The 18,313-nt window shown below is 34.7% G+C and overlaps 5 protein-coding genes across 7 annotated transcripts; 2 read left to right on the top strand and 3 right to left on the bottom strand.

Moving 5' to 3' along the window:
• Positions 1-433: 433 nt before the first annotated feature.
• On the bottom strand, positions 434-1,308 carry LOC109601722 (transcription factor BTF3 homolog 4). Its single transcript, XM_020017994.2, has one exon. It carries the CDS (start codon positions 1,159-1,161, stop codon positions 670-672), a length of 492 nt encoding a protein of 163 aa, XP_019873553.1. The 5' UTR covers positions 1,162-1,308; the 3' UTR covers positions 434-669.
• A 510-nt stretch (positions 1,309-1,818) lies between these two features.
• Positions 1,819-3,111, top strand: LOC109601735 (charged multivesicular body protein 3). Its single transcript, XM_020018006.2, has 5 exons — positions 1,819-1,964; positions 2,020-2,080; positions 2,133-2,312; positions 2,367-2,603; positions 2,658-3,111. Exons 1-5 carry the CDS (start codon positions 1,920-1,922, stop codon positions 2,789-2,791), a joined length of 657 nt encoding a protein of 218 aa, XP_019873565.1. The 5' UTR covers positions 1,819-1,919; the 3' UTR covers positions 2,792-3,111.
• Positions 3,112-3,143: 32 nt separating this feature from the next.
• On the bottom strand, positions 3,144-9,561 carry LOC109601733 (kelch-like ECH-associated protein 1). 3 transcript variants are annotated; one of them, XM_049967533.1, is made up of 9 exons: positions 9,394-9,561; positions 5,465-5,599; positions 5,093-5,371; positions 4,824-4,973; positions 4,491-4,769; positions 4,244-4,435; positions 3,981-4,192; positions 3,548-3,930; positions 3,144-3,490 (listed from the first exon to the last, which is right to left on the bottom strand). In XM_049967533.1, the coding sequence occupies exons 2-9, from the start codon at positions 5,591-5,593 to the stop codon at positions 3,294-3,296; spliced, it is 1,821 nt and encodes a 606-aa protein (XP_049823490.1). In that variant the 5' UTR covers positions 5,594-5,599; positions 9,394-9,561; the 3' UTR covers positions 3,144-3,293. The 3 variants fall into 3 exon arrangements, with proteins under 3 accessions (XP_049823490.1, XP_019873564.1, XP_049823492.1); XM_020018005.2 differs by lacking the exon at positions 9,394-9,561 and adding an exon at positions 9,019-9,291; XM_049967535.1 differs by lacking the exon at positions 9,394-9,561 and having other exon boundaries at positions 5,093-5,379.
• A 1,209-nt stretch (positions 9,562-10,770) lies between these two features.
• On the top strand, positions 10,771-13,194 carry LOC109606667 (protein Star). The gene is made up of 3 exons (XM_020023198.2): positions 10,771-11,382; positions 11,439-11,638; positions 12,106-13,194. Exons 1-3 carry the CDS (start codon positions 11,199-11,201, stop codon positions 12,643-12,645), a joined length of 924 nt encoding a protein of 307 aa, XP_019878757.1. The 5' UTR covers positions 10,771-11,198; the 3' UTR covers positions 12,646-13,194.
• Positions 13,185-17,825, bottom strand: LOC109605268 (adenylate cyclase type 10-like). Its single transcript, XM_049967722.1, has 16 exons — positions 17,612-17,825; positions 17,311-17,563; positions 17,012-17,254; positions 16,488-16,958; positions 16,153-16,438; positions 15,948-16,094; positions 15,683-15,900; positions 15,428-15,632; positions 15,081-15,370; positions 14,699-15,016; positions 14,393-14,646; positions 14,143-14,345; positions 13,928-14,090; positions 13,619-13,873; positions 13,429-13,567; positions 13,185-13,380 (listed from the first exon to the last, which is right to left on the bottom strand). The coding sequence occupies exons 1-16, from the start codon at positions 17,773-17,775 to the stop codon at positions 13,243-13,245; spliced, it is 3,747 nt and encodes a 1,248-aa protein (XP_049823679.1). The 5' UTR covers positions 17,776-17,825; the 3' UTR covers positions 13,185-13,242.
• Between the last annotated feature and the right edge of the window lie 488 nt (positions 17,826-18,313).

Here is an 18,313-nt window from a genome sequence, read left to right as displayed (position 1 = left end):
TTTGGAGTTGGTCTATTATATAAAAGTTTTTAAAAAATTACCTAACTATTTAAGATAATTAAATAACATCTTACTTAAAAAACTTGTGCTACAAATAGAAATATGCTGGCTGTACTCACTAAATTTTAATTCAACTGATAATTTATTTATTTTATTTTCAATTTACTCGATTTAATCGACTTTTTTTCTTCAAGTTAGTTTTTATCAATTGTCATTGATTTGTTTACAAGGTTTAAGTTATCATTATCTGTTTCTTGTTCCTGTTTTTAATTCTATTTAAACATTGACCTTGAACTGTTAATTTAATTCACCCATGTGGTTTTTAATGTACCTAATAAGAATTGTTGAACCTACCTTTTATAATCATGCTCAAGCGCTATTTTTAGAAATAGCACATGGTAGCTGAAACAATGGAAAATAAATAAACACACAATGTGGATTATTGTGTTTTATTACAAAAAATAACCCAACATATTAGAATAATAGTGTATTTGTTTTAAGAAATATTCTATACACATGGTTGTCTAAATTTAACAAAAACTTTTGGTATTAATAACACACAAATAGGTTACAAGTGTATGTCTCCGAATAAAAAATTGAAGAGTGTTCAAACACCCTGAAGATTCCGCGCAGCAAACGAACTAAAGCCTAGGCGACATTCAAATGGACCTAGTTTTCCTTGGGCTTGTCCTCAGTCTCCTTTTTGGCGACTTCAGCCTTGCACGCCTCATCGAAATTCTCCACTAGATCGGGCACATCCTCCTCATCCTCTGGAGCAATTTTGTTGACACCAGCATTGGCTACGGTGCTGGCCAATCTCTTCAACTGGGTGATGCCTTCGGGACCCAATTGGCTGAGGATACCAGGCAGCATTTCTGTGATCTGTTTGTTCTCACCGTGTCCGGTGATGGCGAACGTGTTGGCGGCGAGGGAGGCTTGGGCCTTGGGGTTGTTGAAGTGGATCACAGTCCCGTCGTCCTTGATCATGTTTACCTCCTCGATGCCGGGGATGGTGTTCACGGACAGTTTCTTCAGCGACGATTGCAATTTCTTGTCGTCGGTGGCCTGTGTCGAGTGCACCACCTTCTTTTTGCGTCTGGGGGTGCCCTTGCCGCCGATCCGCACTTGCGACTGCAATTTCTTCAACTTCTCGCTGTTCATCTTTCACCTAGTCACTTTACCTAGATACGTCGGTTGCTGCACTAACTTGTTTTCCTGTGCGTTCGACTAATGCACGCTTATTTCACTAGTTTTTGCCGGAGCACATGTGCTTGTGGCCCGGTGCAGGTGAAAAGAAAATGGACGACTTCCTTCTTGCGCAGTTGTGGTGCGAATGTCAAATGCCGCCAAATTCAAAATCAAACGTAACGTTTAATGTCATCGATAAAGTTTTATCGGATTAAACTTTTACTTTGAGTCAAACCTTTATTATATAACTAGTAATTTTATAATAAAATATTTGTTATTTTTATTGGTTTTGAAGTTTTATTAGTTGTTTTATCGTTTGTGTCGTTGACACTTTTCCTACTACAGTCCGGAAGTAAAGTTTGGCGTCATATTTAAATATTTTATAATTTTATTTAAATATTTTAATAGGCTGTCGTACAAATTATTTAACATTATTAAAGTTAAAGAAAGAATATTTAAATAATATTTGCATCTTAAAAAACTATTTTTGTTAAACATTTTAAAACGCATTTACAATATTTATTGCCAACCCTTTTAGAATAATTTTTCCGATAGCCTTTAAAAATTAGCCATAATCAAGTTTTAACAAATCCTTTATTAGTCAATGAAAAAATAAACAAATCCTTTTGGAAATACATTAAAATCCAAGGCCAGTGGATATGTTGGTTAACCTGTTTATGTGAGTCACTGACATATTTCTGACGTTTCGCGCAACAACAATAAATATAAATATGGGTCTTTTTGGAAAAACGCCGGAGCGCACCCCCAAAGACATGGTACGTCGACCCCAATTGTAACCCAATTCCAAATAACTAACTGAAATTGTTTCAGGTAACTGAATGGAACCACAAACTGCGCAAAGAAGGTTACCAACTAGACAGGCAGATTAGAGGTACAATTAAGGTCATAGCGAGTATGTCACCGCTAAAAATACTGAATTTTAGCCATACAACGCGAGGAAGAAAAGGTCAAACGTTCACTCAAGGAGGCAGCCAAAAAAAATGATAAAGATACTTGCACCATTCTGGCCAAGGAGATTATTAGGGCTCGGCATGCTGTCAACAAGATATACACCTCAAAAGCACACATTAATTCTGTCATGTTGCAAATGAAAAATCAATTAGGTATTTAATGCAAAAATTATCACTAAATGTTTATAAATGAAAGCAACTTTTTAGCAACGTTGAGGGTGGCTGGCTCACTATCAAAGTCTACAGAAGTAATGCAGGCAATGCAACGCTTAATCAGAGTTCCAGAAGTTGCTCAGACAATGCAAAACATGTCCAAGGAAATGATGAAAGCAGGCATCATTGAAGAGATGTTGGATGACTCAATGAGCATCATGGAGGACTCAGAAGAAATTGAGGAGGCGGCGCAAACCGAGGTTGACAAAGTCATTTGGGAGATTACTGAAGGTACAATTTTGACTGTAACTATAATATTTGTATTCATTGTGTTGGTTAATATAGGTAAAATTGGCGAGGCTCCACTCCCCCCATCAAAACAGGAGGATGTGGCAACACCATCAAGGGAAGAAGAGGAGGAAGAGGATCCAGAAGAACTGGCAGAAATGCAGAGCAGATTGGCAGCTTTGAAATCTTAAACCACCTGTGATAATCAAGTATTTTGTTGTACAAAACCAGATTTAATATATTACTGTTACACGCCTGTTAGGAAGAGTATTAACAAGACCTGTTTGTAGCTTTTGATGTATTGAGAAGCTGCCTTACCTCTTGTATGGATGGTCTTAGAATAACTATTACTTTTTGCATTTTGAAAGTGTATACTAATAAAATGACAGTTTAGCACGTAAGCACTTTTTAATAATCGGTACGTTTATACTGATTTACAAAATTGTATATTTTGTATTTATTTGTTTATATGTAATTTATAGCAGAGTTTAATAAAGCTTATTTTAAAATACACTAAAACCATCACATAATGAAACGACCACATAATGAATAAATATTTTATTTCTTTGTATAAAACATTTTCATTTGAAATATAAAACATGTAGGTACAATTAATTAATGATTTACACCTACAAAATATGTACAACTTATAACTAAAAGAAACTTCACAAAACTCGACTAAAATAACAAATATCACTTCGTTTTATTCGACTCACTGTTGGAGGTTATTGCCGACAGAATTCGGCATTTGGGAGTACAAGGTGGTTGATAACATACTGCACTTGCGTGTCCAGATCTTCCGGACGTCAAAGGCTCACCATCCACCCATTTGTCCTCTGATGGATCGTAAATTTCTACGTTTTTCAGGAAGTTTTGTCCATCATAACCACCTTAAAATAAAAATATATATCTGTTGTAACAAAATTTCACAACATTTGAACACTTACCCATTGCATACAGTTTGCAGTCGAGTACGGTAACACTTAAGGCGCTCCTGGCCACCTTCATACTAGAGACAAACTGCCACAAATCTTTTTCAGTATCATATCTCTCCACTGTGTTCAGTTGGGACACACCGTCATACCCTCCGACCACATAAATATATTGGTTAATAGCTGCGACGGCTGCACCGCTTCGTCTTGTCTGCATGGGACTAACCAACGTCCACTCGTCGTTCTCCGGATGGTAACACTCGACACTATTGTGCCTGCTTTCCCCGTCGTAGCCGCCGATTGCATACAACAGCCTGTTCACCACCGCCACTCCTAATGCCAGTCTTTTGTAATGCATTGGTTTCACCGTCTGCCAACGATCAACCTCCGGATCGTAACTGAAAATAATCGATGAATAATCGACCTCAAGAAAAAACAAATTTACTACCATTCAACACTGCTATGGTACTTGTTCCCTTCGCTACCGCCGACAGCATAAAGAAGACCGTCCATAACCGAGACTCCGACGCGATTCCGCGGCACGGACATCGGACTGCAGGGTCGCCACTGATCTTTGATGGGATTATATTTGTCTACCCAGTCCGAATCGTAACTGTTACCCGGGCTGTTGTTTCTCCCGCCCACCGCATAAAAAGTACCCTGAAAACAACCCTTAACTAAACCAAAATAAAATTGTTAATTGACACATACTTTTAGAAACGCGCCCCCCAATCCGGAACGCGGAACTGTCAGTCGGTCTAGGGCCGTCCACGTTTTATCGTCCACATTGTAACCCTCTAAAACGTCTAGGGACTGTTTGAAGTAACCGCCTGCTATGTAAATTACTCGCGGGATATTCGGGCTTCTTTCCTTAACCGCTGTTCTTATGTGCAAGGTTAAATCCTGAGGAAAAACAATTCAATGAAACATTAGCAAAGCATTGCTGTGTAACACATACTTTGAATATGCGGGCTAGATACTCTTTACAGGCTGGCGTCTTTTTGATTACGTCACAATTAGTCATTTGGTCGTTGAGAAACTTGGGCGGCAAAAATTGACAACGGACGGCACTAAGTATACATTCCATCTTCATGTGACGATTGTCTTCGTCGTATTTCACCCATTTCAGAACAGCGTTGTAAACCTCCTTCTCGTCTTGCACGTTCAACTCGTCCTTTTTTATCAGAGAGATTAGTTGTTGGGCGGATAGTTGCAGGAATTCTTCCTCGTGACAAATCTGCAGGTAAATCATTAATAATGGGTTGTTAATTGATGGTAATTTTATGCTCACCTGGCTAAAATGTCGTTCAATGTATTGGTTGGCTTTTTTGTACAGTTCTATGCAGCCGTGTTGTTCAGCAAAACTGGCAATGCCGATTGCGTTGCTTGGGTCCAGTTGTCTCTCGAGGAAATCACAGCAAGCTTGTATCACATTAGGAACCTATAATAATATCACAGCCACATATAAACACATGATAACAGCTTCATCCAGATAATGACTAATTCAAAAATATTGTTCATACAAAGGATAAACAGGAAAATACGCAATTCATTACTGACCTGCAACATGGTGGCGGCGGGCAACAGCTGGCACACGGTGTTTTCCGTCACTCTGATCATCCCCGTGTACATGAAATTGATCAGACGCGACATCGCCGTGGCAGAGACGCCCTGCAGCTTCACTCTGTTCATCTCGCTCTCCTTGAGGCCGCCCGTGAACATCGCCTTGAAATAGGGACTGGCGGCCGCCAAGACGACGCGATGGGCGTGAAAGACGTCGCAGCCCACCTCCAGCACCACATCCGTCAGCATGTGGTGGCCCCTCATCATGTCCATGGCCTGCACAACTGCCGTTTATCTTACTCACAAATACTTAGAATCGCGGACGATTCAGTGATTTATCGGAAGTAAAAGTGACAAGGGGATTTTTACCTTCATGGCTTCTTTAATATAGTCGATCATCATAAAACTCATGTCTCCTATATCCGAATGGACGCTGCCATTCTGTCTTGGCGAGTTCCTCTGATAGTAACTGCCGTAGTCCTCGTCCGCGTCCATCATCTCGATCTGGAAGCAAGCAGGCATTTATGAGTTATTATTGTTATCGACACATTAAACATCCAGTCAGCTTTTACCACACGCATTGTTCCGAAATTGAACGTTAATGTTACTCCTCAGAAAGTTCGATACGAAATGTTTGCTGGTCGGGATCAAGTCGACGCTATGGTAATTACGGTGGAAATCATAAATCCACTAACTGCATGCAAATGCTCAATAATTTATAATGGCATATTAACTAGTGTTTAATTACTACTGTTCATAAAACTGATTATTCTATGACGAACATAAATGTAAATAAAATACTTAAATTATACGTTATTTTTGACTGCACTAACAAGTATAAGACATTTTATTTTAAATAAAATAATCGGTGCTTCAAGAAGTTTTATGTAAAATTGTTGCAACTTGTTTTCATATTATTCATTCAACTTATATTGTTATTTTTGTAATTATGATTATTGGAAAAATAAATGTTTTAGTTGATAAATCTCATCATCATCAGATTAATTGTTTTAAGAGAAATCATTTAGTTTTCTAATAATATGAATAAAATTCATATTTGGTGGTTAAATAAAAACTAACCAAACCCTGATTATAAAATCACGAGAAATCTTATTACTATTAATCATAGAAAATGTGATTCAATTAAAATAGTCAAAAAGTGTAAGATACATAATATATACAGATAAATACTTCTATATATATTTTTATTTTTTAAATGTTTAAAATGCAAGGCAAATGTGAAAAAATAGAATATTCTAAAAAATAATGATTTTGTTGATAAATTTTTCAGAATAATTGACAACGTTGTGGTTAAAAGAACAAACCAAACCTGATTATAAAATCATGAGGAATCTTATTAATAATAATTAGTTTTTAATTAGGAAAACGTTTCAAATTGGTGGAGATGTCAACCACTCATCAAAATAGAATATTTTTTAAAATAAACTATATATAGCAAGCTATTACCAGTTAAAAGCAACTTTAATCATAGAAAATGTGATCACATTAAAATAGTAATAAACAAAATATTTCAATGGAACTTTTTTATTATAAATATTGTCATATTTGTAATAAAATATTTAAATTATTTATTGCTTAAAATACTACAAAATCTATTGATCTGATAAATAATGCTTTCGTTGTTTTTTTTTAGAATAACTGCTAAAATTTTCACTTGACACTTGAATAAATGAGTTGTTTTAACAAGAACCTTTTAGTTTTATAATAAAATATTTAAAATCTATGTTATTTAAAATATAAACAAAACATGATTTAAATAGTCTATTTCAAATTTGCTGACACTGATTATAAGAATACTACGTATTATATTAATATTAATTACAGATTTCAAAATAATACATTTAAAATTTATCTTTTGTTAATTAACATATAAACAAAATATATTTAAACAGTTTATTTAAAACTTGCCAATCTTGATAAGAACATCTTATTAATATTAATGATTAGTTTTAATTTTGGAGAAACAAAACAAATTAAATGAGATTTTTTGGTTCATACCCAGTTTTAACATACAGTACGAAAAGAGTTTGATCCATCTGAATCCTGAAAGTGACATCAAGTATAATAGAGACAGTAAGTCTCCCACTATGGGATTTCTACTGTCTCTGTCTTTCTAAATTTAGATGGGTCAAACATTTTTCCTACTGTATAATAAAAGTTCTTTTTGTAATAAAATATATAATTTTTAATTGTTCAAAATGTAAAAAAACAATAATAGTTTTAATTAAAATAGAATAATCTGTAAAAATAAATTTAATTTTGTTGATTTTTTTTCAGAATAACTAACAAAATTCTAGTAGCATTTATATTTTATATTTATAAATAAATTCTGTTGAATAAATGAGGTGTTTTTACATAAACCTTTTAGTTTCCTAATTCATATGTTTTCAGTTTTTTAAAACATAAACAAAACTTGTCTTAAACAGGTTAACTTAAACTTGACAAATCTGTTAATAAGAATACGAGGAATCTTATTAACGTTAATGTTTAGTTTTAATTAGGAAAAACCTTTAAATAAGTTAAATGAGGTATGTTATTTTTGAAATCAAATATTTAATTTTGTATTTAATAATCTGCAAAGATAAATTAAATTTTGTTGATAATTTATTCAGAATAACTGATAAAATTCTAATGCCATATTTATTATATACTTCTAAATAAATTTAGTAGAATAAATTGTTGTTTCAACCTTTTAGCTTTCTAATATTATATTTAGTTATTTAAAATATAAACCATATGTTTTAAACAGTTTAATTTAAAGTTAGCAAACCTGATCATAAAACACACATAAGATACCTCTTATTGATATTAATAACTATTTTTAATTAAGAGAAATATTTAAACAAAATAAATCAAGTTTTCTTGGTAGCGATGTCAGCCACTCATTAAAGTAGAATAATTTTCAAAATAAATTATCTAAGACAAATTGCTACCAGTTTTAAGAATGTTAAACAATAGTTAAAGTGATGCAATTAAAGTAGTAAAAAAGTAATAGAAAAGGCACAGTTTAATTTAAAGTTAGCAAATCTGATCATAACATACATAAGATACCTCTTATTGATATTAATAACAACTTTTAAACAAAGTAAATGAAGTTGTCTTGGTAAAGATGTCAGCCACTCATTAAAGTATAATAATGTTCATAATAAATTATCTATTATCTAAGACAAATTACTACCAGTTTTAAGTACATGCAATTAAAGTAGTAAAAAAGTAATAGAAAAGGCAGAAACTAATACGGATTAAACTATTATTTTGAAACATGAGAGCTGTTTATAAATAGAACTTTGATAATAATGCAATACAAATGAAACATTTAAAATTTTATGCCAGTCATGTAACAATATAATTAAGCAAATTTTAAGAGTCACAAGCGAGATTTCCTGCTCGGAATTCTGCTTTGTCATTTCGTGATTGTCCGTATTAATTAAAGTGTCACTTAATTCGGCATTGATAAGATTTATTATAATTAAAAAAGGTATGATTTATTTTTATTAAAAAGGTGGGTTTTATAAATTGTGGCGTAGTTTAAGCTTATCACTAGGTAAAATTTATTCGATATGAAATTATTGTAATTGTAATTTGTAAATTTAATGGTATGTAACAACAAACTTATGGGAACGTTAAAAGTCGCACTGACATTTTCTGCACGTTTTTAATTAAATGTCAGGATTTTATCGGGATTTCGAAATATGTATTTTCCATCACACATTGCGCGTAAGAGGACGTGTAAGAATGCGTAAGAATGCACGCGGTTATGCGAGCCAGCAGTTTATTTTGGATGGCAAAAAACCACCGCGCCGTTACAAGGTTGCGCGATGTAAACAATGATCGAATCAGCAGTTTATCACTATTTATTGACGCTACATGACTAGACAGATTTCGACGCTAACAAATGTTACCTTGTCATCAATCATCAAGGCTGTTTCTTTGCGATAATTTTTCCAAAAAATTGAAAACCGTCGCAGCAGTTATCCGTGGTCGGGTCAACGTGAGCGCGGTTTTATTTACGTGTTTCCCTGGCGATTTGGCACACGTGAATCGAAAGTTATATAATTTATCGTAATTAGAAAGCGCAGCATCATTCGAACTCGGACCCTACATGTCTGACGAGATAACATATCGCGGCCGACATGGCGAATCACACGGTAAACAAACAATATTCACGTCCGTATTGGACGAACGGTCACGCAAAACTGTCCGAAAATCCCGGAGAATATTCCGATTAGAGATAAAAAATCTAACCTACATCAACAATCGCTATTAGATATGCTCACCTGCTTGCAGTTTGACCGTATGGAATGTTACATTCATCGAATCCCGTCCGATTGGTTGTTGCGAATCACAGTGACATGTTTACGCCGACATATCAACACAGATTAATGTTATTAAGCGACCATGTTTTTTTAACTCTCGCTCAACTAAGAAAACAACTGTGCGACCGCCACATCAAAAAAGTCGTGCTGACATCTGTTGACGTGTTGTCGAATACGCGGCTTCTATAAAATAGGCGTCTTTTTTTCTGTATTTTTACCATAAATTGAATAATTTGACGCCTAACTTTTAGCGATTTGTAATTTAATTATTGTCATGAAACGAGAAGTTATTTTAATTTAAGAATGTTCAGTGAAACTTTTAAGAATTATAACGAATGGGCCTTGTTGTCGCTGTTTAATTTTTATAAGTAATACTACGAAAATAGTTTATAGTTATTGTTAAATTTTTCTTTTAAAATATTTGATGACAACTACTCAGATGAATATGGTTATATTGACTAATGTTAATATTAAAAATACAATTTTTATAATTTTATTCTATAAAATAGATATTAAATAATTTAATATTTAAACTAAAATAGGAGGGTCATATGTTGTTAAACAGACAAGTAAACAAGCAATAACAGTTTTATATTAAATTTCAATGAATATTTTGTGCGCAAAATTTCCAGAGGCATTTTTAAATGTGCCTTTTCGCGCCATAAGTTAATCTTAAATATTTCTATTTGCTTCCAACGTTTGCGCGTGCGCTTTAAGGTGGGACTATTGTTTCAATGGTAGGGGAGCTGAGGCGTGCCTCTAATCAAAGAGACAACCAAAAATACCGTCACAACGAAGTTCACCAACATTCTTCAGTTTCAAAATCTATTTGATATGGTGGATTAAATTGTGGAAAGGTTTTTAATACTTCTCTCTTAAGACATAAATAGTAATAGCATGAAAGAATTTATTATCACAAAAAATGTCATCGACGAGGTGGTTTTTTATTAAAGAAATGTGTATTTTCAGTTTAAATTACTAGGATAAAATGTTTGATGTTAAATCTTTCAATCTCTAATTTGAATACTTTAACAAGATGTCTTTTATTTTCAAAGAGTGGTGAAGATATTCGGTATCAAAAGAGAATTTGTGACTGTGCCTCACCACACTCAAACCTCACGAGCCGCCACTGGTGAATCCTTTTATTTTGAGGAAGTAATAAAAATTGATAATAATATAGATCATTATTGGATTATTGCATTACATATATTACTAATATTTAAAGTACTAATGAAGCTGTTATAAAATGCTAAATACCATTAAATACAGTTAGTACATTTATTTATAATAAATTAGCACCAAAACGATAAATGTCACAACGAAACGTCAAATAGGACGTTAACCAAACGTCAAAAATCCGTGAATTCCAACAAAAATCACGTACAAACAGGCCCCGAACCAAACAATGACCATTTTCAGAACGTCTTAAAGATTGTCAACGCAGCAAGAGCCGAGTACCAAGAAACATAAAACCGACAACCGCGTAAATCGCACTAACAACATTAGAATAATGGCAGGGACGGCATTAGAGGTGATTTTGCCCCGTTTCCCCCTCAAATAGTCAGCGGCCGTGTTCCCTATTGGTCTTATGCACCTGGTCAACCAGGATATGCCGTCGACTCGCACACAAAACTCTATTTGTTTGTGATTCTACCTGCGAACGAGCTAGTGAATCATGCTCTCGCAACACTGACTGTTCGGTGCGGTTTTTACTGTGTTTTCGCGTGGTAAAATAGTGTTTTTTTGTGAGATTCCTAACTGGAACAATGAGTGCGAACAATCAAAACAATGCAGTGCAAAGCAACGTATCGGAAATACCGCCGAGCCCCACGAAAGTCGGGGCTTTCGATCCCAACGTGAGCGTCACCAATAAACTGTTGCCTTTGGCCGCTTTTTTTATTGCCTTTGTCACCGTTATGACCATACTCATTGTCTATATGGACCACACAGGTAATGAGACCTTTCAAAATTTTTAATTGAACGCGTCTAAGCTCCGTTTTTTGTAGCGATGAAGCACTATCAGTTCCAAGTGAATATGAGTCAAGACAATGAGTTCTACGGTGTCGCCCAGGATAATCCGCAGCTCATAACCTACATTAGGGAGGTGCACCTCACCCCTGCAATTGAGCCTCATCACAAGATGCTCGAGTCAGAGGACACAATCTCAAATGACACCATTTATGTCTTGAAGCTTTTAAATAACAAGGTGAGTGAGTATTGTTGATTTTATGTAAATCACAAAGTTTATTAAATTATAAAATAATCAATTTGTTCTTTAATTTTTTAGAAACTATTAATTTTAAGGGGTACACCTAGTGTGGTGACATAAAAAAGTTATTTTTGTAAGCTTTTTAAAGAAAAATTGCATTGAATGTATTAAAATTTGGAGGATACGATTATATAAAAATTATTACTGTGAAATACTTAAATGAAAAAAATTAATTGGTTACTCCTCTTAAACAAAAAAGGTCCTCAACTGCAGCAGTCACTCATTGTGGCCGAAAATTTGATGATTTTTGACCTGCCAAAATTATATTTTTTAAACAATCGAAATTTATCAATTTGTGCCCCTTAATTAACATTTTTTTAAATTTATGAAAATATTTATTCCTTTGAACTTGATAGTACTATTTGCCAATTTATTACATAATATTTTCATATAATTTGTTACAGAGAAATGGTGTGTTCGTGGAGGCTGGAGCGTACGGAGACGGCAAGACATCGAAAACCGATTGGTTGGAACGCAAACTGAACTGGCGCGGCCTCCTCATACAGTCGGATCCGAGACATTATTTCAGCCTGAGACGTCACAATCGTGTCAGGTCACAGGCCATTCACGCTTGCCTCAGCCCAATTCCTTATCCAAAGGAAGTTACGCTTCATCAGGAACATGATGGCGTTAAAATTAACAGTATCCACGCTAACAGTATCGAAGATACGGATTCGTTCAACACTCGCGTTAAGTGTTTCCCGATTTATTCGTTGCTGTTGGCGATGAACGTGATGGACATTGACTATTTGAGTTTGGAGGCGGGCGGTACCGAGCTTCAGGTGCTGGAAACCATACCCTTCGACAAGGTGAACATTAAAATCATTTCTGTAACATTGACAGCAAATGATTTAGAGAAAGAAACGATCAAGAAGTTTTTGGCGAAAATGAACTACACTTTCATGCAAAGCTTCAATACCACCTACATTTTCAAAATGAATTAATTAAACTGATTACTATTTTAATTTGTTGATCTCTCTGATATTTGAAATTAGGTTTAGACACATTCCCCACAGCTTCTCTTACAAGACTGAAACGCACATCAATCTGCCCGCCACATTCCAAACCGTTCTGTTGTAATCAGTGTAGTTTAGTTTTTGTTTTTCGTTACCAAACGATATCTATGAAGTAGTAGTTAGTAGGTCCGTCCGTGTCCAGGAAATTGATAAATTTTATTTGGTTTTATTGGGTGCAAATCGCGTTTTAAATACTTCATAGATATTCAAACGTATATTAATTGACTGATAATATTTATTAGTAATGTAAATAGGTTTAAAGAATTTTAGTATCACAAACATATCAATATTATGATGTGTAATGGATTTTTCTGTAGCCAGCAAAATAATCTGAACATAGTGCCTTTTGTACAGAATTCCAATTGTTAGAAATGCATTCCTGTTGTTGCAGAGTAGTGTAGTAGGTTTTAAGGCAGGTTCCATGACCCTTTTTTGTACTTAAATATAAAAAATAAATTTGTTTAAAATAATATAATATTACGTGTATTATTTATTAACACATAACATAAATTGAAATTATAATAATTAAACATATAAAGGAAGTGGTGCAACAAATATGGCTGTTTTGCCTTCTTCAAAATCACCGTAGTCAAGGACTTTGTCAAAATCACACTTCTCAAACCACACATTCGCATCGGATGCAGTTAATTTATTCATCCAAAACTGAAACATACGTTTTTATAACAAGGAAACTTTAAATGAACAAAATACTTTTTCGTTTTGGACGAATCGGTTGAGGTGAAACTCTCCTTTGGCAGCAATACACATCTCTTTCAAGTTGGACATATCGTCTAAGGCCTTGAAACTATTCTCCACAACCAACCTATAGTAAATCCTTAAATATTTCGCCCTAGAATTAATTAATAAAAAACAAATAAAAGTTAATATTGGTACTACTCACCTAATTTTAAGTATTGTGGCAGTTTTAGAGCGATTTTCAAGTCTCTTCAGCATAACATCAATATTGGCTCGCAGTTCTTTAACCCGTACTATATTGCGTTTATCCATTTTATTTACCAACATCAAAATGGAGGCCTCCACCTTATAGTAATAAGTTACCAGGCTGTGAATGCTTGTCTCTGCCTTTGATATATTAAATTTTGATGTCTTTTCTTCCCAAATTTTTGCGGCACTCCACAGTTTTCTTCTTACGAACCTTATTTATTAAAACGGATCTTATTTATTGATCATTGAACGCTTGAGACCTTACCAGTTCCAAATTAAAACGTAAAATCTCTGTCGACTGTTAGGATCTCTTAAAGTGAGATTGAAGGATTGTCTCCTTGAAAAAGTGATACAGTCTTTCACTGATTCCGTTGAATATCCAGTTTCAAGAAGTAAAATCAGGCAAACCGTGTAGTAATCAAACAATCCTGAAACAAGGAAAAGTTACAAAAATATCTTAGTGTTATTAAATAATTTAACCAGTATTATCAGTATCTTCGTTTGCATAAATATAAATGTCATTCATACAATCAAATAGCTCTGAATACTTCATCAATATAATCAAAGAATAAAAATATACAGGTAGCGATTTTAATATAATCGTCTTCGAATTTGTAGCCTTTGCTATGTTCCATACAATGTGACCTATCTCGTAAGCCATTGTCATATTTCCATAAAATATCCTAAAAGTATTGTGTAACAAAATTGCAGTTTAATTATTTGAAACTACCTGATACACATAATGGAGGAAAGGAGGTTGGCGATAGCTTTAAGCTCGCGTTTGTCGAAATTGCGCTTCATCTTGGTTAATTGCAAAGCATTAATTTCAAGGCAGTTAATAGTTCGTTTCTTATTGCGGCATAATCTAATGCCCAGATCATGTGTGTAGGCGTTACATAAATTGATGAAGCTGTGGTGAGCGTCAAGTGCTCTATTCAAGCCCCAACTAGATGCCAGTTCTGCCCGGAGATAATCTCCGTGTTTCTATAAAATTACTATATAATAATGTGGTGTAATCAATATTTTCGACATTTACTAAGTATAAGGCGGACAAGTGTTGCAAACACTCGGATAAATCGTCGTTGAAAATCGAATCGATTGTGTAAAACCAATTGACGTTTGTGGAGATATGTAATCTGTACCAATGAATTACGTTTTGCCACCAAACGTTAAAACGTATTTTAGAATTTTCAGTTGGAAACGGAAACCCATAACAATTCAAGGCTTTCATGAAATAGTTGTGTGCTTCATCCAACTTGTTCGCATCCATTCTTAATCTGCCATAGAATGTATAAAGTTTTCCCCTTTTCAAATCTACCATCCATTTCTGTTGGTCTCCTACAAAATTCGGGTTCTGAAAAACAAAAAATATTTAACGAATAAAATAAAAAAATAAATTATTATTCGAAATCCTTTACTTCCAACAATTCCATAGCTTCAGCAAGAATGTTAACAACTTCCACTTCGTTTTTAGAATCTAAACACATATTGACATATTGCATCATGGATTCAAAAATATTCGGCAAGTCTTCGAGACCTTTGTAGTGATAAATCAAATTTGAATACATACTAATAAGTATTACTTGACACTTGCAATCGGTAAAATCAAAATCAGAAAAACTTTGAGTTTTCGAGTCTCTTTTTATTTTCTTTACCACGCTAAAAGTGTGTTGTAGGAACTCCTTTTGCATTCCCAGATCAGTTAAAACTGAATTAATAAGTATTGCATAATTTTTACAATTTTAATATCATTTATTTGACTTACTGGATCCGTAAGATCCACTTTTGGAAGAGTCTACCAACACTGATTTTTTGTCAAATGGCAGTGTTTCCAAATAGATGGAGTGTAGAGTTCTGGGCAGATTTGTGCTGGGCCGAATGTACTCCAAAGGATCTTCGGGGAATGAGGAGTCGACGCTTCGCAACGAATGCAGAGGAGAATGTATTAATTTGCGTGACTTCTTAATTTTCTAAAACACAACACTACTACTATAACGAATAAACTACTTTAAAGAGATACCTTAACCAGCCGCTCTTTCTTCATAAATCCAACGGCTAGGTAGCCTTGGCCACAAGCCTTGCATTTCCTGGTTTCCAACTGCAAGAATCTGATGGCTCTATGATGAAACTCCTTGCGTTGTTTATCTGTCAACAGTTGGTAGCACATCTTCCTGAACTCGTGGTGTCTGAATTGCATATAGCCGCAGGATGCGTACTTTGGGAGATGCAGGTTGCAGTCTACGAGTTTAAATTTTTAGTTGAGTAGAATTGAATGAATAATTTACCTTCTATAATTATTCCCCGACAGTCACATTTTAACTCCTGCGAATCATCAGGTCCTTGGATCCGTTTCTTGAAACTAGATCCGTGACCATCTAGAAAGTCACCGTGAGCACAACTCAGCACTTTTTTTTCAAACAGTGATTTAATTGCTGTAATAGTGGCATAGTGTTATAAGTAGTTTATATCTAACTTGATATTGGGTGGTACCTTCTGCGACGTCGAGGGTGTTGTTTGAGTGCATTACATATACTAACTCTTGACGAGTGAACTGATAACTAAGGACCGAACCGACTTTGGAAATAATTTGTTCTTTGCCGTTGAATGAATCACAAATCTGCATCATCTCACAGTTTGCTTTATACTGTTCTTCACCATACATATCCCACATGCGTAAATTTTGAAGATTGTTGATTACGACCACGTTTATGAGAGCATATTCATAGGTTTCTTTAAGACGATAATTACCCATAGTTTCAACATCGATTGTGTTCTTCTAAAAATGGGAACATTTATGGAGTGTTCTATAAAGCAAATCACATCACCTTGTAACAGTCGTCATACATTTTCCACTGCATTTCAATTGTGGTTCTTTTTGGTTGCATGAGTCTTCTGAAAAAATATTCGGCGGGCATGATAAGACCTTGCTCGTAGGCTTGCTTTCTAGACATAGATTTTATCAACACTTCTCTAGCTTGAACTAAGGAACAAACCAAATTTTGTAAATAACCAGGAGTGCCGGAGCATTTGTTCCGTATGAACCTCTCCAGTTCCAAGCTGATTCCTCGCACATTTAGGTACTGACAGATCATAGGAGCGATGTATAATTTATCTAGGGGCTCAAGTTCTACACATTTCACGTTATTTATATCTTCGTGGCGCAGGATAACTGTCGAGTCGCTTCTAGCTACTAGAAAAAACAAGTTCAATTTGCTCAAGGCAAGTATGATTCTCCATGATTCTTCAGGAACAAATCGCAGTGGACTCAAGTGTATTACCCACAATGTTATAAAACTCTGAAACGAAAATAAAATTTTGACAACTCTAAAAAAAAAGTGTATTAACTCACTGAATATGCGAGTTTAATAATCAGATCCAAGATTATTTTCCGTTTTTCGATAAACGATGGTTCAGTTGCAGATTTGGGTTTGTGAAATTCGACATGGAAAACAGGATTCAAGTGCCAGAAAAGTTCTCCATACTTCTGTACGTTTAGTCGTTGTTTCAAACAATTTTGCTTCTCTGAAGTGGTGGCATTTCTGCTCAGACCCATTGTGGGAAGGAACAAATATTGGATTGGAGAGTAGATATCCTGTGATATAATTTACATACTGATTTTATTTAAAAAACAAATAAAAATATTAATACTTTTATATCAACTTTGTTGAGAATGAGTATGTTCATAGGTAAATCCTTAGGTGTCATCCAAATGTATTCTTCTAAAAGCCGATTCTTTCCTATTAAAGCTGGTCCTCTTATGATTAAAATGTTCGTGTTATCAGAACTGCTTATTTCCCTGTATTTCTTCCTCGCTTCTTTCAAATGCTCCAAAAATATGGAAATTTCATCATCTCTTCCCAAAATCGGAAACTTAGATATAAATTCGTTTATTTGTTCCTTTCTGAAAATAGTTTATTATTTTAAAAATATTACTTCTGTATTTCATTACCTATCAAAGTATTTGTATTCATATATTGGCCCAGGTGAAGCAACACCTTTTAAATGAATGTATTCTCTCAGTTTAAAAAAGTCCAAGTCGAATTTACTAATCAATAATGTAACTCGATCACAGGTAATTGTCTCTTTGTAAGCCATCATCAAGCGAGCAGCCATGTTCACAATTTTGCTAATCACCGTATACTCTTTCCTCAACGTGTGACCGAAAGCCCCGCAATAAGTTTCACCGGAACACACTCCGATCGACACGGATTTTACATATTTAATACGTCTGATGTGATTGTAGCAGTGCCAAGCACACTGCAAGGCTCTGGCCGCCTCATTACCATCTCTGTAGCCACGCAGTCCGAATATCGTTAAGATTATTAGGTCTTTGTCGAAAGCGTTCATTTTATTCATCTCCCCTTGGAATTTTTTTAATCTCCTGAGGACCGACCTAAAAACTCTGTCAGAGACTTTGAGAAAAACTTTAGGTTGTAAGTTTGTGGAAATGACGACGTTGAAGAAGGCCACTGTCACATGGCGCACTTCGGTGATATAATCTAGGGCTAAATCTGCCTCTAACGCATCTTTGATCTGGGTAATGATGAACTTCTTCAATTTGCTCTGCATGTTCTTTCTCACAGCATAGTCTACAGCTGGACGAACTACAATTAACATAAATATTTATCGGGAGAGTTGGAAATCGTTTGGT

The sequence above is a fragment of the Aethina tumida genome, chromosome 5, assembly GCF_024364675.1.
Source record: "Aethina tumida isolate Nest 87 chromosome 5, icAetTumi1.1, whole genome shotgun sequence".
NCBI lineage: Eukaryota > Metazoa > Arthropoda > Insecta > Coleoptera > Nitidulidae > Aethina > Aethina tumida.
Note: the sequence above shows the minus strand (reverse complement) of the source record. Positions and strands in the feature narration are given on the sequence as shown.